Genomic DNA, 19,882 nt, shown 5'->3' with positions numbered 1-19,882 from the left:
TACAGAGAAACTCTGTCTCAAGATCCCCCCCCCAAAAAAAGCACATGGAAATGAAGGGTCTCAGACTATTTGAAAAATCCTCCATATGACCACAGCCTTAGATGCTATCTGAAATCAATTCATTAAACCTTAAAGATATGCCAAACAATCATCTAGGTCATCAACCCACACAGCTCTGAAGATAATGAAATGGCTGTTTTAAACCACCAGGTGTTGGAGTGGTTTGTACTAGGGTAACATGTAACCAAAACATGCCGAGAGATTAAATGAATTAGTGTACAAACCTGCCCGTAGGGGAAGGAAACAGTGATTTAATCAAAAAAGTAAAGCCTAAAATTATTACCTGAAGTATAATGACTACTGTCTTTTAGGTAGAGGCCAAACAGTTAGAAAAGGCCTTGGAGAATGCCACCAGCAATTAGGTGGGGACACATCACAAAGGTCTTTAATACCTGTAAAGTATTAAACTTTATCCAACAGACAAAAATACCTAAATGATTCCGAGAAATCACATGGTGACATGAGTGCTAGAGTGAGAAATGTCTAAAGACAGTAGTTTGGTTAAAGAAATGCAAGGAGAGAGCAAACACTCTGGCAGGGTCCAAAAATGAGGAAAAAAGAGGAATACCAAAACTACAACTTGAAATCAAGGCCACAAGTCTCTTCCCCAAGGAATCAATGAAGAGCTTATTGTTTTGTTTACCCCCTCCCCAGAGTTATCAATAGCTTACATCTTATCACAGCATCATGATTTCATTTCGTCATTTATCACACCATCATTTTCACTTCACCCAACCCTCAGTACTATTTAACATAGCTGACCACTTTCCATAGCTGGAAATGTTTCCACTCTCGTTTTCTTTGACACTCCGGTGGGCTCCTGCCTCCTGCCTCACCTCATCGACAGCTGCCTGTCATAGTTCTTGCTCCCTTTCCCTCCTACACCTCTATGAGCTGCAAGATCTCCGGGTTCATCCTTGTACTTCTCTTCTCAATCCACTTCTTTCCCAAGTACATTTTCATTCAGTTATATCATTTAACTTACCTTTCTCTGATTCTACCCTCCAAACAACCAGAATGTGACCATTCTCATCAGATCCACTCCCTCCCTGGCAGTCCACCATCATCTCTTATCTAAGTAGGATACAGCAAAACCTCTGCATTTATCTACCTGTTTCCCATGTAACACCCCAGCCAGTTAGGTCTTTCAGATGACAGCAGGATGACAGCACTCCAAGGGAAGAACCCCTGTGCAGCTTTCTCATACCCCAGGTGAGAACCCAACAGTCCTTCCTCAGCTGTCAAAACCCTATCTGGTCTTTTCACCACTACCATCTTGTTCTCCTCCCCCACATCTCCCATCTTAAAAGATACTAGTTTACTCTTGTAGTTTCTCTAACAGGAGAAAATTAAGATCTAAAACATCCCCCTTCCCCTTTGAATGTTCCTTCTCTTATTTATGGCTTGTCCTAGTTTTTCCTTTTGTAATTACTGACTTCATGAGAGATGGACTGCTGTAACCCACACCAAAAAAATAAGTTGCACAGGAAGTCTCAATATTTGTCAAACGAACAAGAACATCATTTATAAGTGAGAGGGCTTTAAGTGAGCAGAGTTTAAAACCTGAATTAATAAGCCTGTAAGTAATGTTAGTTAATTTAGGTTGTAAAAATAGTAAAAATAAAGCAGAGTCGTGGAGGAGCACGTGTTTATAATCCCAGCACTCTGGAGGCAGAGGCAGGAGGATCTTTGAGGCCAGAGCAAGTTCCAAGGCACACTGTCTCAAAAAATAAGAACAAAACAAAACAAAACAAAACCAACCACCAACAACAAACAATAACAATATACCTTGGCTTACTCTCCAGTTCAGCAAGCTCCCCCAGACTTTTTGTCACCCAATATTGTGTATGATAGCAATGTGTCAACGCTAATTGATACCTAAATAATAAAAATTAACCTAGATATTCATTTCAGAATAGAAAAATGACCAGAACCTAAGTGTCATGAAAATATGTAATTTACTAGAAACAAAAAATGAGAACTCAAATGGCACTGTATATGTCAAGGAATCCAAAATTAACTATTCCCTATTAAAACACATTCACCGAAACTACAAATTAGAAACAAAAGTATGAAATACCCCCTCTTTAATTTTATCCTAGTCCTAATAGTAATGGATCAACAGTTCTCAAATTTAGCCAGTGTAAATATCACTTAAGAAAAATATTAAACTGCTTAAGGTTTCACCTCTAAACACACTGCCAAAAGGAGAGATCTGTAAACTTAACATCGCAGTGTGTCATGGTGCACTTGACCCAAAGCATCATTCTGCTGTGTGTCTTCTTTCCCGGATGCGGAGGTTCGCAGTGGCTCACACATCTAAGGAGGCCGGAGGAAGCATGCAGGCCTAAGCTCTCTCCTTTCTTCATGTGGGCCACAGGTAGCTAACTCAGGGCTTCATTGTACCACCTCTCTGGCCCTATCCTTTTAACTAAGTCTTCTAAACTGCTATATAGTCCTTCTTGTCAATTTCAAAATCCAAATGTCTCAGATCCTAGCCTTGAGGTTGCACTCCTATCCCCAAAATGAAAGTGAATTAAATGCTAGAATATAAGAACAAAAAGAGAAAATGGCACTATCAGCTTTCCAATTCAACGCATCTTGCTTGGTATATTGGTTTTCCTTCTGTCCTATCTCCAGGTACATAACGTTTGTTCCATTCCTTTTCAGTTGTTAACTATGGTGGTCAAACTGAAGATGCTGATATCAACATTCTCCATAGTACTACCTGGTTTTCATAAACATCAAGTGGACCTACCACTCTTTATTAACTATTTATTCCCTCGGCTTGACTTCTTTCCACATTATTATGAAGAATGCTATTGCAGATATTTTTCCTAAGTGTGGAAAAAATCTAGGCTTTGTCAGAAAGTGTTCCTATGGTCATCTTTTAAGTTTTTGGTGGGCCAGCACTCAGGGGGCTTAAAGTAGTCGGATCTTTACGAGTTGGAAGCCAACTTGGCATACATATTGAGCGCCAAGTCAGCCAAGCCTACATAAAAGAACCCTGTCCCAGAAAATCAACTCCAAATCCAAAACAAACAAACAAACAAAATGGCAAGGCTAATGAAAAGCAGAAAGCACTTTTCTATTTTAATTTGCACTTCCTCATTTACTGGTGAGGTTAAACATTCTTGAGTTGTACTTTCTATTTCCTATTTATCTTGTCCTTTATCCATTCATTAATGGGACTGTAACGTTTATTTCTAGTTGCTTCATATTTCACTCAGTATGCATCTTCTTGATGAAGCTGGGAGCCTTTGTGGGCTCTTCTGTTCCGCTCATCTGCCTGTTTACGTCAGAATTACTCAAGACTCCGCTATCTTAAAAACACACCACTCAGGAGCCAAAACCATCTTAGTATAATGAAACACACATGGTCCTCTGGGAGCTGGCTCAGTTACCTTGTGCGAGCCGCTTTTCTGGGCCTCACTCCCATTTGTGAAAATGGGGTAAACACCACGATATACTTCCCTAACGGGACTGCTGTGATTAAAAACTAATAACGCCACTAATCAGCTGTCAATCTCCTGCCCCCAAATCATCAGAAACCAAACTCTTATCACCAGTAGCGGGGGGGGGGGGTGTTAGGATACAGTAAATGTCACCTCGTTTGCAGAGACACGAAGCAGGTCAGCTAGTACCTGTTACGGCAACTACTTTCCGGGATCTTGACAACGATCGCTAAGAACCTGAAAACACCAGCTCTCCAAGATCCCCCGCCCCGTCCTTCAGACAAAAACAAAACAAATCCTGCAAGTGGGCAATCAGGGCAGCCTGCCTCGCTCGTCCTCTACTGGGCCCATTTGCCTCTGAAGCCCGGGCGACAATTCCCGCACTGGACTGTGACAGCGCTGGCATGGCGACACCGGCTTTCACCGTAACGACTGGCCGACCTGCCGAGCATCTCCGGCCGGGGAGGAACCGAGGCAGGCCGGCGCGCCTGGCCCAAGGTCACCCGGGAGTCGGCGCAGGCCCGGCCGGGGTGCCGCCTCCCTCCGGGCCGCCGGCCACCGGCCCCGCGCGCCCCCCGCTCACCTCAGCAGCGCCAGGAAGGCGGCGGGCTCCACGTCCGGCAGCTCGATCTCGGCCGACGTCGTGGCCATGCCGCCGTTGAACATGGCGTCGAAGACCGCGCTGCCGGCCGCCAGGACGAAGCGGTGGGCGGGGATGCGCTGCGGGCCCCCGGCGGCGGCGGCGCCGCGGCCCTTGCCGAGCACGAAACGCACATCGCTCAGCAGCTCCGAGTTGAAGAGGAAGGCGAAGCGCTCCTTCAGCGACGCCTTGGTGGCCTGCCAGTTGTACAGCGGCTCCCGCTGCAGGGGCAGCAGCGGCCCGAGAGCGGACGGCGAGGGCGCAGGCGGCGGCGGCGGCGGGGGCGGCGGCGGAGGGGCCGGAGGACCGAGCTCCGCCTCAGCTCCGGCCGCCGGCTCCCCTGCCGCGGCAGACCCGAGCGAGGCCATCCTCCCGCTGCGCGGCTCGGTTCACTGTGTGAGCGGGCGGCGCGCAGCCGCCATCGTCAAGCCGCCCCGAGGCCGGCACCGCCCCCCTACCTTCCGGGAAAGGCGCTTCCGGCCGCGCGCCTCCGCCTTCCCGCAGGGCGGCGTTGCTGAGGCGGGGAGGCGCGCGGCCGAGGGCTCGCGGGCCACCGCCCATCGCTCTTCTCCACGGGCTCCCCTCGTTCCGGCGGGGTTCACCCTGACTCTTCCTCTTGCTGCGACGCGGCCCCCAGCCCTCTTGGTGGAGGAGCTGGAAGTGGGGAGACCTCGAGGGCATGGCAAGGGAGTTTGTGGAAGGGAGACGCCCTGACTCCTCCCCGATGGCTGCACCACCCATGGACACCCCACTAGCAGAGCTGAGAGAGGCTAGGCACCCCACTGGCCTCTCCCCAGGTCTTCAGGTGCCTTATCCCTCCGTCTGTCCAGGCTCCGCTATGCCCCGAGAGCTGAGCGAGATCCTCCTCCATTTCCATCTCGGTGGTTGAGACTCCTCCTGCTCCACCCTCTCCTAGGCCTTCAGTTTGGAAGAGGGAGCCCAACCCTGTCTCAACTCCTCTCCCTTGAAAACAAAGGAGGAAAGCACTGACAGCTGTGTGTTTCTCATTCAGGCTGTGTTTCTATGAGGTTGACATTATGCGGGAGCCTTTCTTGAACCCTGAAGAAATAAGTAGAGCCCAAGATAAATCAGTTGTTAGAGGCAGAAGGTAAAATGGACCCAGAAATTATTCTTTACCGGGTGAGGATAGTTGGAATAAAACTTCCCGGCTTTCAAATGTCAAGTAATCCAAGAGTTCTAAACTTGAATTCTGTAGTGGGATCGGAAAAGATTCAAGAGGGTTCTTTGAAAGCAAGATACCACAACAACCTTTTTTAAATTTCCTTATTTTAATCTTTTTATGGAGATTAAAAATAATCTGAAAAAGCTCTTGTTAATTTTGAAATAGTCTGGTGATTGTGTACAGTTCAATGATCTATTGTAGGACCTTAGGAAGAGTCGCACTTGCCACCAAGCCTGCCTTTAGAGATGTGCTTCTCTAGTTACTGGAAACCTTTTTGGCGTGTTTACCCAACAGCAACCCTCTGTTTACCCCAAATCTTTCTGTTTAGGACAATGTCACCAGCACATCATCACACTCAGCCTTATTTATTTATTTATTTGGATTTTTTAGGACAGGGTTTCTCTGTGTAGCTTTGTAGACCAGGCTGGCCATGAGCTCACAGAGATACACCTGCCTCTGCCTCCCGAGTGCTGATATTCAAGGTATGGGCCACCAACACCCAGCTCCATTACTGTTTTTCATTGTAATTGTAAAAGTTTCAGAACAATGCATTCTTGTTACAGAAATAAGCAGGCATGGGTTCGGCAGTAATGCTGTTATGGGTAGCACAATGGAGATAACCACTCAGATACAGTTTATAGCCAATTAAAAATCTTGATTCCAGCTGGCTAGGACTACACCCATTGTTCATGGATCTAGGTGTGGTCCCTAGTATCCAGAACACAGGGTCCTTGAAGTTTTGAAGGCAAAAACCACTTACTGGCTTCTTGCTAAGCAGAGGGCTTGGGGGTAAGGTAAGGTAAGCAAGCAATTTTACACAAGATAAGTAGTTAGCTGGAGGGGGTTCTGCACAATCAGGCAATTTAACAGAAGCTAAGTTATCTAGGACATACTGACCTTTGTTTCCTAGAATAGAGATTGGTAATCTTCCATGGGATTCTCCATCAAGGAGATCAAATTCTAATTAAAGCTGGAATGGCCTCAGCAAGAAAACAAGATGGAGGAACCTCTGCACTGTCTCGCCCTGTCACAACGTAGCAACCCACTTCCGGCTCACTCTCCCACTCTCTACTACTCAAGTATGAAAAATATAAAAAAGAACTGTGTGAGGGCATTGCTAAAGGAAGATCATTCTGATATTTAAGGAACAGAAAAGAAGACTTTTGTTAAGATTGGTACAATGGGGCATTGCAACAAAAGAGTGAAGCCAGATCCACCTGAGACGTCAGCAAAGCTAGCTAGGCATTTGTGACCAAAACCAAAGTCAACAGATGGAGACGTTAAGAGGGCATAGGAAGGCCAGGAAGATTCTTGCTAAGGGTTAGAAGGACGTTTGCTAAGACTGGGTTAGACACACCAAAGGCAGGACAGGGCCTTCCTTGAAGCCTTGAACTTGCGACCTGCACCACCTCACCCTCATGCCTTTTTTCATGAGTTGGGGATTGAACATGGGCCCCATGCTTGCTACACAAATATTCTACCAACTGATTTACATCTTCAGTTCTCAATATTTTTACTATTATAAAATATTATCATTATATGTTATTTATATTACAAAATATATTCTAAAATAAAATTTTATATTATAAATATTATAAGATATTATTTAATCTATTACAGAAATATTAAACTAGGAACAGAAAAGGCATCCTCACTGTGGTGGTTTGAAAGAAAATGCCCCCCAAAGGGAGTGGCACTATTAGGAGGTGTGGCCTTGTTGGAGGAAGTGTGTCGCTGTGGAAGCACGCTTTGAGGTCTCTTTTGCTCAGTTTCCCTCAGTGTGACTGTTAGTTAACTTACTATTGCTTGCAAGATGTAGGGCGCTCAACTATTCTTCCAGTACCATGTCTGCCAGCACACTACCATGCTCTCCACATGATGATAATGGACTGAATCTCTGAAACTGTAAGCAAGCCCCCTCAATTAATTTTTTTTTTATAAGAGTTGCCGTGGTCATGGTGTCTCTTCACAGCAATAGCAACCCTAACTAAGACGCTCACCTTGACAAGGGCATAAAGAAAATTCTCAGTAACCTCGTATTTAAAAAACATTTTTCCCCTAAGATCAGGGAGAGGTAAGACAAGGGTATCATCTGCTTTTACTATATGCATGCAACAGTATTGGAGATTTGGCCAGGCCAATTAATCTAGAGGAAACTGTTTACATTTGTCTTACATGTAGAAAAATCCTAAAGACTGACTGGGTATGGTGGTGCATGCTGTAATTTAAGTCTGAGGTAGAATGATTGTCAGCTCAAGGCCAGCATAAACTACATAACACAGCAAGTTCCAGGCCAGTATGGGTTACACACCTAGGCCTCTCAACACAACAAAGAAGAAAGAGGGGGAGGGCAGCAGAGAGGGAAAACAGGAGCTCTTTTGCAAAATTTATGAACACCAGCATGAAAACTAGAGACAACAAATTCAAGATTCCAAGATATAAGATCTGTGGAAAAATCAATTATACTTCTGTAATCAAGCAATGTATAATACTAAATGAAATTAGGAAAATGATTTAATTTTGTTAAGAAGATGGGTCAGTCAGTAAAATACTTGCCTTGAAAGTCAGAGGATCTGAGTTCTAACCTCAGAACTCATGGATTACTCATCAAGAGAAAACTGGTTAAATGATATTACTCATATAATCTAATACTAGAGTCACCTAAAAAAATGAGTATGGTAGGAGACATGGAAGTCTTTGTGCTCACAGGGTGAGCACTGGGGGAATATGAACTGTTAAACACACCAGGGTGTTCCTTCAAAGGAAGGAATGCATAACCTGTTATTGCCAGAAGGCTGGGTACCGATATGGTTATTGCCTGGTAACCTGTGTGTCCTCCGTGTGGTCTGATACCACAGTGCACCCTCCCACAGACCCTTACTAAAAGGTTTTCTTTCTTTTTTTTTTTGGTTTTACGAGACAGAGTTTCTCTGTTTTGGAGGCTGTCGGTCCAGCCTGGCCTCGAACTCACAGAGATCCGCCTGCCTCTGCCTCCCGAGTGCTGGGATTAAAGGCGTGCGCCACCAACGCCCGGCTACTAAAAGGTTTTCTGTACCCCAATAATAGGTTTCTCCACTGAAGCAGTAAGCCAGATCAAGTTGAATTGAAAAAGTGAAAGAACTTGTTTATTTGAGCTAAGAACTTCCTGGATGAGTTAGTTCTCCAACACCAAAGGTCAAACCAGGAAAGGTCTCATGCTGAACTAAAGCAGGGAACTTATATAGTCTGTAGGCAAGGGGTGATGACGTGTGTGTCACAAGCTGGGTTTGTGACCAAGTATGGTCAAAAGTTGAAATAGTTAGGCAGGGACTTGGGCTACTGGCAATTTCAGGGGTTGCTACCTTAGCCACCAAGAATGCCAAACTGGGCTTTTTGGTGCCTTCCCTTTGTTCAAAGATTCTCTGAGAGGGTGGGGTTTGGAGAGACAGGAATGGGACTTTCTGTATCAAGCAGGAGTGAGCTGGAGGTTCTAGCCGAACACTTAACCATGAGCTTGTCTTTCTCAGTCATCTAAAGAACCCATCTTTGTGGGAGGTGCCACATATACTTTACAAAGAGTTTTGATTAGTTATGTTCTATCTTTATCTAGCTTACTTTGTTCCTCAAGGAGATTTATTTCTGCTTCATTGTATACACAGGATTAAGTTAATTATCACCAGGAAAGATTTTACCAAATTGTGCTGTGCTAAAATATGCCTTAAAACATGCCTAAAAACACTAATCTATTTAGGTTCAGACTCCCTTATTTTCCCCAACACTGGCTACTTAGTCATGCTGAGCCAACTTGCCTGCTGGTTGTTACTCTGCTGGCCATGGTGGTCACAGAGCCCCTTGTATTCCTCTCTAGTGGTCTGATTAAAGGCACGGGATCCCAAGTGCTGAAATCACCTTTGTGTGAGCTCTGTTTCTTTTTTAGACTGAATCAATTTTGTGTAGCTCAGGGCGGCCTTGAACTAACTGAGATCTGTCTGCCTCTGTCTCCCAAGTGCTGGGATTAAAGGTGTGTACCACTACTGCTTGTCCTGTATGGGTAACTAGTGTGGCTGCTGGGATTAAAGGTGTGTGCCATCACTGCCTGGCCTCTGTGGCTAACTAGTGTGGATAGCATTGCACTCTGATTTTCAGACAAGTTTTATTTGTTAGATCATAGACAAAATGTCACCATCCTACTTAGCTTCTTATTATGCTCTGACTCAGGGAAGTTTTTTTTTGTTTGTTTGGTGTTTTTTTTTGTTTTTGTTTTTCAAGACAGGGTTTCTCTGTAGCTTTGGAGGCTGTCCTGGAACTCACTTTGTAGACCAGGCTGGCCTCGAACTCACAGAGATCTGCCTGCCTCGTGGCGCAGGCCAGTAGGACATGCTGAAGAGGCAGAGGCAGGTGGATCTGAGTTCCAGGGAAGTTTTAATGGAAGATTTTCTTCTTCATAAGCAGTGGTCAACCAATGATGTGAAGTATCTTATTTTTCAAAGGTTTACAAAAACCCAGGCTTGTGTGGTGATGTTGCTGGTCTCTGCTCTGGAGAACTGTCCTGAGTTTTAGCTTCGTGAGTTTGAAGACAAGGCTTCCCTGTGGAGATGCTATAATGGATAACTCAAGTGAGATGGAGAAAGCATGTAGGAGAGTCTGGTGACATATACGGTCTTGACAGGTATATCTATTATATATGACTGATAAATAGTAGTCTGCTATGCTTGTAGTGACTAGGAAGTCCAGAAACTATTATAGACAGACAGACAGACAAGATAGCATTACATATTAGTGGGGAAAGCAGGGAACTCATTAGTAAAGACAGTAGTATGAAACAAAATAAAAGCAAGGAGGAACAATGCCAAGAAGAAACTATAAAGGAACCAGAGTAAAGTGCAAGAGAAAATGATTGCTTTTAAGGTAGGAAATGCTTTTCTAAACAGGACATCAAAATCAATACCCACAAGATAAAAAGATACAGGCACATTAGACTACGTAAAACTTAAATAATACACAATACAATTAAAAGTAGAAAAAATACTGAGTTTACATGATTTATGGCAAAGGTGTGGTATTGCAACATATAAAGAACCTTTATAAGTCAATAAGACAAATACCTATCCCCCTCTCTTGTTCTGGAACTCAAACCCAGGACCTTGTTCATATTAACGAAGTACTGTACCAATGAGCTACATCCCCAGCTCAGTCTCCCTTTTAGTGGACAAAACAGTGAAAGCACTGGACTGAGTCAGAAGTACATGTCTTCCAGGTCCTCCTGGCAGGTAGAGCTGGGGAAGGACTGGTCCAGCCAGTCTCTTCCGGGGGTTGAGCAGAATGGTGAGTGTTGACAATTCAGACCCTCCCCCCATTAGTTACCGAGGAGGGGGAGGGGAATACACACTGAGTCTGGAGACTTGTTAAAGCAGAATCTCGATTTATTCCAGTTTATATAGGGCTGAGGTAGGGGATGGGAATCTTAGGATGGGGTAAGGTGACGTGAGGAATAAGGGCCAATATATTCCACCAAGCTGGCAGGTAGCTAGGCAGGGGGCAGTCTTACATCAGGTCTGGCTGAGTCACCCCCACATAGATTTTTATAGGCCAGAGACAGGTCGCCAAACTCTAGTCAGGCTCAGGAGGTTACACTGGGCCTCACATCCGAGCCTTTTTTAGGCCCAACACATGTCCACAGTTTAAAGCCAATGAGCTTCTTGCTTTAAGAAATTGTGTCTATAGCAACCTATCTTAAGAAATAAATCTGAGCCGGGTGTTGGTGGCGCACGCCTTTAATACCAGCACTCGGGAGGCAGAAGCAGGCGGATCTCTGCGAGTTCGAGGCCAGCCTGGTCTACAGAGCGAGTTCCAGAACAGTCTCCAAAGCCACAGAGAAACCCCTGTCTCAAAAAACCAAAAAAAAAAAAAAAAAAAGAAAGAAATCTGGGTGCAGATTTTAAAACAACAGGGATATCAAAGTGTTATGATAGCTTTTAAAATGGAAATAACCTAGACAGATACTGGATGTTTTCTCGGTTGGCCTTTGTTGCTGAAGTAAAATGCTGACCAAAGGCATCTTGGAGAGCACAGGGTTTATTTCATCTTGCAGGCTACCGTCCATCATTGAGGGAAGTCGGGGCTAGAACTAGAGGCAGGAGCTGGGGGGGCCAGGAAATGAAGCAGAGATCTTGGAGAAACACTGCTTACTAGCTTGTTTTCCCTGGCTTGAGTTCAGTCAACTGTCTTACATACCCAGTACAACTTCCCTAGGTAGCATCACGCATCACCCACGCTGGGACAGCTCCTCCCACACCAATCATTAATCAAGAAAAAGCTCTGCAGACATGCCCACAAGACAGTCTGATCTAGGCAATTCCTTAATTCAGGTTCCTTCTTCCCAAGTGGCTGGGTCTGTCACAATGACAGCTGAGGCTAACTAGGACAACTACAGACAGTACAGTCAGCCACGTGATGAGCTAAGAACTATCTGTTGGAAAGAGGTTTATTGATGTGGAAAAGTATTCTCAACCCAACATTAACAGAAAAAGGAACAGGTTACACAGAAAGGTACACAGCACACTGTTTTGTCCTCTGGGCTCGGAGTAAGCCGTTTTGTTTGAAATGCCTAAGGCTTTATATAAATATATGCACAATATACATTGGAAAACTTGTAAGATCTGCTATCATATCTTACAGAGTGATAAGATTATGGGTGACTTTCCTCATGATAACTAATTGAGGAAAAAGAAAGAGGTTGGGTTTTTATAAGGAAACACACTGAGAAGAGCCTACATTGAAATCTTGAATGAGCTCCCGGGTAAACTCCAGGAAGGACAGCCGGCGTGACTGTCATAAGCTATCATTTATTTCCTTGAGCCCTGTAGCATGAATTCTAGTTGGTCTTAGTAATAAAAATCCAGAGACAGATACTGGGGTTAAAGTTGAACATCAAAGAAGCAAAGTGGCCAGCCTCTACCAATGCTCAGACCCAAAAGGCGATCCACCGACCCTGTCTTCAGCAGACCTCAGATTGCCTAGACTGCTCTTGTCTCCTTCCACCTCACAGTGCTCTGTAGTGCTGGGATTAAAGGCATGCCATCCCAAGTGCTGGGATCAAGGGCATGAGCTCTGTTTATCTTTTAGGCTGATTCACTGCCATTTAGCCCAGTGCTGCCTTGAACTCCCAGAGATCCATCTGCCTCTGTCTCTCAAGGGCTGGGATTAAAAGTGTGACCACACCGCCTGGCCTCTATGGCTAACTAGTAGCTTAGGTGTGTGGCTAACAGCGGCTTAGCTCTGCATTCTGATCTTCAGGCAAGCTTTATTAGATCATAAACAAATTATTATCACAGAGTCCTTCAAAGAAGTCCAGTATTACTTGGAATCTGAAGCAATGTCATATAATTCGCTCTGCACCCAGTGCAAGGACCAGAAATGACATTACAAACGTGACCAGAGCGTTACTTGTCCCATGAAGCTTCCAGTTTATCAAGAGGTGGAGCCCATGGAGGCCTGCTCAGCTCGAAATCAAACTCCCTTTTCCTGTATTTCTTTAAATACTACAGCAGCAGCAGCAATTTGCCATATCCTAAACTAAATGTGGCTTTCTTACAGAGCCTTTCTTTCTTTCCCTGTCAGTGCTTTCTGGAACCCAGCCTAGGGAAGGTAACATATGCCACCATGCGTGCTGGTTTATAATTAGAATGAATGTGAGGACTCAGAAGAAAAAGACCTACTGGCAGAAAGGCATTTAGGAAAACTCTAGAAAAGGCAGCCGGGCGAAAGGAGGAGGAAAAGATCTATTTTGGAAAATGATTTAATGCCAAAGAAGAGAAGAGATCTGGGAAGCATGAAGAGCAGTGATTAGGTCCTTGGAATTTGTGTGCATCAGGGAGTGTATGAAATGATAGTTGCTGTTGGACTACCCGCCCTTTGAAAGGATGAGCTCTGAGGATATAAATAGAAACTGAAGCCAAGGAGCCAAAGGCAGAACTACTCACGTGTGCCACAGAAACCGATAAGCATGTGAAATCCTATCCTCTACCCTTAAGACTGCACTTATGCCTGTGCCTCCAGTGTGAGCTCTAGGGAGGGCAAAGGTCAAGGACAGAAGAGCCCAAACTTGCCCTTCCTGTGGCTCTTAAGCCAGCCCCAACCTCCCACAGGTTTCACTAGAACTCAGAGATCCGCCTGCCTCTGCCTCCCGAGTGCTGGGATTAAAGGTGTGCGCCACCAACGCCCGGCCTCCACCTTAGCCTTCTTTAAGATAGATTTATCCTTCCTCAGAATGAAAGAGTGGAAATTCAGTGTCCTTCCTCATCAAGGTCGTTTGGAGGTAGTTCAATCAGTGGTTAGGGAGTAGATGTGGTACTCACTCCTAAGCCTCTTTTAGCTCCTAGGATTAGAGTTAAGAGCAACTAGACTTCCGTAGACCTGCTGGGTGGAGGCAAAGTGATCTTCTTGCCTGGAACTTCTAGTCATGGCCCAGTAGACAATGTGAGCTCAATGGGTCAGTCAATGCCAAACTGAGTTTGAGCCAGCTGGAGAGCAACCCTCAGGCTCTGACCAAGAGAAACAAAACTAGGCTGCAGGTTAGCATGACTGCTAAGGTCAGCTGTGGACACCAGAACAACAGGGCCAGGGCCTGTATGTCAACCATCACCAGCCCACACATATCTAAGGTCCAGGACAAGGACAAGATAGCTGAGTATCCAAACTGTCCTGAGGGCACGTGGTCCTTCCCCAGATTATACAGTTTACAGATAGGCTGGACAGCAAAGTGGAATCTAAGACATTTCATGAATGAATGGCCTTATAGGGATTGGTTGTTTTCCTGTTTCAGACAAGTTACGGAAGCAAGCTAAAGCACATTTCCCCATTTCATCTAGTAGGTGGTCTTAGACCAATCTGTTTTAAGATAAAGAAGGAAATTACATTCTTTGTTGTTTCTGAGTAATTGTGTGGGTACATTTACCACTCTCTTTTGTTTATTTTTCTCTTGGTTTTGCCAACTTTCATGATTACCATGAGAGTGGTTTATTTTGAACATTTTTCTAGACTTCTGGTTAGAATTTAAGGAAGGAGCTGGACAGTGGTGGCACATGCTTTTAATTCCAGGCAGAGGCAGACAGATCTCTGTTAGTTCGAGGCCAGCCTGGTCTCAGAATGAGTTCCAGGACAGCCAGGACTGTAACATGGAGAAACCTTGCTGGAAAAAACAAGACAATCCCCACACCCAAACAAAACACAACAAAACAAAGCAAGGAGACTTTAAGGAGGAAGCTCTAAGCATCACCGTCCCATACTGCCCTTTATTTATGAGTAAATCATTTTAATATTTTCTCCCTTCCACTCCATTCATCATCCAATCATCTATCCTGAGAAGCAGCCATTTCTTTAGAAATGGTACCAGGTACTGAGAGAGAAGATGGAGAAGACATTCCTTGACATCATGCTTCTAGAATAGTGATGCACAGAGCTTCAGCCACTCTCCCTCATGGCCCACACAGATGTCTCAGTACGGGGTTAAGTGCTGAGTCTCAGGACGAGACGGCAGTCATCTTCTGTGCTGTGGAGTATGTTGTGATGCATAGCTCCTGCCTCCGACCCACGAGCTTAGTGCTTCTCACATGGCATCTCATTTATGGGTTTGGTTTGTATTTCCCTAGTTATTAATGCACTTTCTTTCTTTCTTTCTTTCTTTCTTTCTTTCTTTCTTTCTTTCTTTCTTTTTGGTTTTTCGAGACAGGGTTTCTCTATGGCTTTGGAGGCTGTCCTGGAACTAGCTTTTGTAGACCAGGCTGGTCTCGAGCTCACAGAGATCCGCCTGCCTCTGCCTCCCGAGTGCTGGGATTAAAGGCGTGCGCCACCAACGCCCAGCATTAACGCACTTTCTTAATCATCAATTCCAAGTGCTTCTTGGTCATTTTAAAATTGGGTTGTCTTTTGTTTGTATTCTTTATATGCTCTGAATACTGGAGCTTTATTGCATGTATGGTTCACAAATATGGTTTTCATTCTATTGGTTGTCTTCTTACCTTCTTGGTAGTATCATCTTAACCTGAAAACTTTGACATTTTGATTAGATCCAGTGGTCTAGTTTCACTACTTTCTTTTTTTAAAGATTTTTTAAAGTTTTATGTGTATGAGTATTTGTGTGGGAACAACAGACCTTGGCCGGAGGCCCACTTTCCCATCAGCCTGGGAGCAGGCAGCTATAAAACAATATTTACTAAAAACAATACGGGAAACACCCTGATCTTCACCTTTTCCAATCCGGAGCAATAAATTCCTGATAAAGGCTGGTCCACAGATATGCCCTAATCTTGACCTTTTCCAAAGACTAAACCACCTCTTCCTGACCCACCCACCGCCGCCTCTGGTGTCAGGGTATATATAACCAGCCAGGGTAGGAATAAAGTAGAGCCTTCTTGCCGGGCAATGGTGGCGCATGCCTTTAGTCCCAGCACTCGGGAGGCAGAGGCAGAGGCAGGCGGATCTCTGTGAGTTCGAGGCCAGGCTGGACTGACAGCCTCCAAAACAATACAGAGAAACCCTGTCTCGTAAAAACCAAAAAAAAAAAAAAAAAAAAAAAAAAAAAGTAGAGCCTTCTTGAGGAATCTTCTGGAAGCCACCGACGGGTCTCTATGTCGTCAATCCCGACACCCTCACTCAGCACGTTCTCGGACACAGGCTGCGTGCGCAGTGGGCGTGGCATATTTACCTATATGTATGTGTACCACGTGCATCCCTGATGTCCTCAGAGGCCAGAAGAGGGTGTGGTATCACCCTGGAACTGAGGTTATAGACAGTTGTTAGCCATCTTGTGGATGCTGGAAGCCAAACCCAAGTCCTCTGCAAAAACAGTAAATGCTCTTAACCATTAGGGTTCCTGTTGCTGTGAAGAAACATCAAGACATAGCACCTCTTAAAAACATTAGGGTTAAATGGAGAGGGACCTGCAACTGACTTGTGAAGCAACCTTGTTTCTAATTTAAATTTAAATTTAAAAAAAACATTAGATTGACTTACAATTTCAGAGTTTAGTCCACTATCATAAATGGTGGGATATCAACAATATGAGGTGCACTCTCACCCTGAACTCTTGGGGAAGGGTCTAGGCCCTGCCCTATATGAAATGACAGACTATGGACACCCCCATGGAGGGCCTCACCCTCCCTGGGGAAATGAGGGGATAATGGGGGGGTTGTGGGGGGAGGGCACGGGAGGAGGGGAGGGAAAGGGAGAGGGACCTGGAATTGACTTGTGAAGCAACCTTGTTTCTTATCTAAATTTAAACTGAAAAATAAATTTAAAAAAATAAATGGTGGGATATGGAGGCGTACAGGTAGACATGATGCTGTAGGAGTTAAGAGTTCTATATCTAGATCTGCAGGCAGCAGAAGGAGCTTGTAACTGAGAGTAGTATGAGCACAGGACTTCAAAGTCCACCCCACACACACAATGACACACTTCCTCAAACAAGGTCACACCTACTCCAACAAGGCCACACCTCCTACAGTGCCATTCCCTGTGGACGAAGCATTCAAACACCTGAGTATATAGGGGGCCATTTCTTTTTTTTTCTTTTTTTTTGGTTTTTACGAGACAGGGTTTCTCTGTATTGTTTTGGAGGCTGTCGGTCCAGCCTGGCCTCGAACTCACAGAGATCCGCCTGCCTCTGCCTCCCGAGTGCTGGGACTAAAGGCGTGCGCCACCAACGCCCGGCTATAGGGGGCCATTTCTATTCAAACCACCACAACCACTAAGCCATCTCTCAACCCCTAATTTTTCTATTTTCAGTTGAGATTTTAGCATCCTTTCTAAGAATTGGTTGCCAAATCCCAAATTGTGAAGATTTATCCCCATGTTCTATTTTAATAGTTTAATAATTGTAATTCTTAGGCTTGTGTCATGCACCCATTTCGTGTTAATTTTTGTATATGATATAGGGCAAAGATCCACCTTTATTTTATTTTTTGTTTTTTCAAGACAGGGCTCTCTGTGTAGCCCTGTCTGTCCTGGAACTCGCTCTGTAGACCAGGCTGGCCTCAAACTCACAGAGATAACCTGCCTCTGCCTCCAGGTTCTGGGACCAAGGTGTGCCGCCTGACCTCACCTTCATTCTTTTACATGTAAAAATCCTGTTGTCTGAGCACCATTTATTGAAGCACCATTTTTCTCCTATTAAATTGACTTGGTACTCTTGTTGAAAATCAATTGATCACAGATGATTGGGTATATCTCTAGATTTTCAATTTTAGTCTATTGGTATGGTTACCATTGTGCCAATACCACACTGGCACAATTCTTACACTTTTGTGGGTTTGAAATTAAGAAATGTAAATCTTCCAGTGTTAGTTCTACTTTTCAAAATTGTTTTTGTTAATGGTACCTCTTGCAATTCTTTTTCAATTTTTATTTTTTTCATTTTCTTCAAAAGGTCTTTGTTTGCATGAGGACTGTACACAGATTGTAGACAGTATTGGGAAGAACTACCATCTTATTAATATTAATTCTCCCAGTCCATGAACCGAGAATGTCTTAATGTCTTTCCAGTTAATGTAGATATTTTCTTCTTCTTCTTCTTCTTCTTCTTCTTCTTCTTCTTCTTCTTCTTCTTCTTCTTCTTCTTCTTCTTCTTCTTCTTCTTCTTCTTCCTCCTCCTCCTCCTCCTCCTCCTTCCTCTTCCTCCTCCTCCTCCTCCTCCTTCCTCTTCCTCCTCCTCCTCCTCCTCCTCCTCCTCCTTCTCCTCCTCCTCCTCCTTCTTCTTCTAATTCTTCTCCTTTTTTTTTTGGTTTTTCGAGACATGGTTTCTCTATGGCTTTGGAGGCTGTCCTGGAACTCACTCTGTAGACCAGGCTGGCCTCAAACTCACAGAGATCTGCCTGCCTCTGCCTCCTGAGTGTTGGGATTACAGGCATGTGCTACCACCACCCAGCTGATATTATTTTCTTTCAGCAGTGTTTTATAGTGTTCAGTGTTTTAACCTTGTAGCTTGGGCTGGGACAATAGTCAGTCAGTAAAGTGTTGCCTTGCAAGCATTAGGGCCTAAGTTGAGTTTCCAGTATGTGTGTAAAAAGCTGGACATGGAGTGCATGATTATAATCCTGTCAGTGGGGAGGTAGAGACAGGCAAATCCTTTGATGACCAGCCAATCTATCTAATGGGCAAGTTCTAGGTCAATTAGAGAGATGGTGGTGGTCTGAATAGGAATGGCCCCCATGGGCCCATAGATTTGAATACTTGGTCACCAGGACGTGTCACTATTAGGCCTTGTTGGAGTAGGCATGGCTCTGTTGAAGGAAGTGTGTCACTGGGGGTGGGCTTTAAGGTTTCAAAGCACAAGCTAGGTCCAGTGTCTCTCTCTTCCTGCTGATCTGGGTGTAGACCTCTCAGCTACCTCTCCAGCACCATGTCTGCCTGTGTGTGGTCATGTTTTCTGTCATGATGATAATGGACCACACCTCTGAAAATGTAAGTCAGTCCCAGTTGAATGTTTTCCTTGGAAATACTTGCTGTGGTCATGGAGTCTCTTCACGGCGCTGAAACACTGACTAAGATAGAACACTGACTGAGATAGACAGTGTTTGGTTTTTGCTTTTGTTTTCTTTAAAACCATAGATGGCACCTATGGAGCCATGTCTGTCCTCTGACCTCCACATGTAAGTGTGTGCATGTTCGCATGCGTCTGCACACACATGAATGTATACACTCAGACATACACACACAAGAAAATGTGTACCTTTTGCACCAATCTCATTCCTAAGTATTCTTTGTGTTGCTATTACAAATGGGATTTTTTTTTTTTGGTTTTTACGAGACAGGGTTTCTCTGTATTGTTTTGGAGACTGTCAGTCCAGCCTGGCCTGGAACTCACAGAGATCTGCCTGCCTCTGCCTCCCGAGTGCTGGGATTAAAGGCGTGCACCCCACCACCTGGCTACAAATGGGATTTTTAAAAAGTGTGTTTGAATAGTTTGCTGTTCATATGAAAATGATGCCCAACAGATTTCTGGGCATTGACCTTATATCTGCCACACTGCCAAATTCAGCAATGGCTTTTGTGCTTGTATTCTTCGATACTTTCTTTCTATATATAGGATTAGATAATCTGTGAATAAAAGCAGTTTTAGTTACAACTTTCCATTTTAGATGCGTTTGTTTCCTTGTTTTCCTTTTTTTTTTTTTTTTTTTTTTCCTTTTCCTGATTGCTTGTCTGGGAATTCTAGAGCCGTGAGAATCAGCTTATTGTATTCCTGATCCTGAGAGCTGCGTTGGAGGTTCTGGAAGGGGCGCACAATACTTACGGTACTGTTATGTATCCTTGCCCATGGGGTAGCTCTTCCCTGTGGCGAAAGTCATGTTCTGAGTGCATAGCTTTAGCAGGAACATGCATGAGATAAAGAGGGAGAAAGGGAATTCTCTGCCCATCTAGCCAGGTTAACTGACTCTAACCTGGTGGTCAGTGGTACCAAGTATCCTTCCATCTAATGGTCACATCATCTTCAGGGCAATGTTGTCATCTTTCCCCCCATTGAGTATAACTAGCTACTGGTTGTTCTTAACTGCTTTACTATGTTGA

The 19,882-nt window shown here is 44.6% G+C and overlaps 1 protein-coding gene across 2 annotated transcripts in view; it reads right to left on the bottom strand.

The window, feature by feature from the left end:
- The window catches only part of Btbd1 (BTB domain containing 1), a 29,427-nt gene extending 24,814 nt beyond the window's left edge, over positions 1–4,613 (bottom strand). The window contains exon 1 of one of the 2 annotated variants that reach the window (XM_040729305.1): positions 4,099–4,613. In XM_040729305.1, coding sequence (XP_040585239.1) covers positions 4,099–4,523 — 425 coding nt within the window. In that variant the 5' untranslated portion in view covers positions 4,524–4,613. The remainder of the gene's footprint in view (positions 1–4,098) is intronic. The other variant, XM_005077834.4, reaches the window with a different exon arrangement.
- Between the last annotated feature and the right edge of the window lie 15,269 nt (positions 4,614–19,882).

The sequence above is a fragment of the Mesocricetus auratus genome, unplaced genomic scaffold (genome assembly GCF_017639785.1).
Source record: "Mesocricetus auratus isolate SY011 unplaced genomic scaffold, BCM_Maur_2.0 Super-Scaffold_4256, whole genome shotgun sequence".
Classification (NCBI taxonomy): domain Eukaryota; kingdom Metazoa; phylum Chordata; class Mammalia; order Rodentia; family Cricetidae; genus Mesocricetus; species Mesocricetus auratus.
Note: the sequence above shows the minus strand (reverse complement) of the source record. Positions and strands in the feature narration are given on the sequence as shown.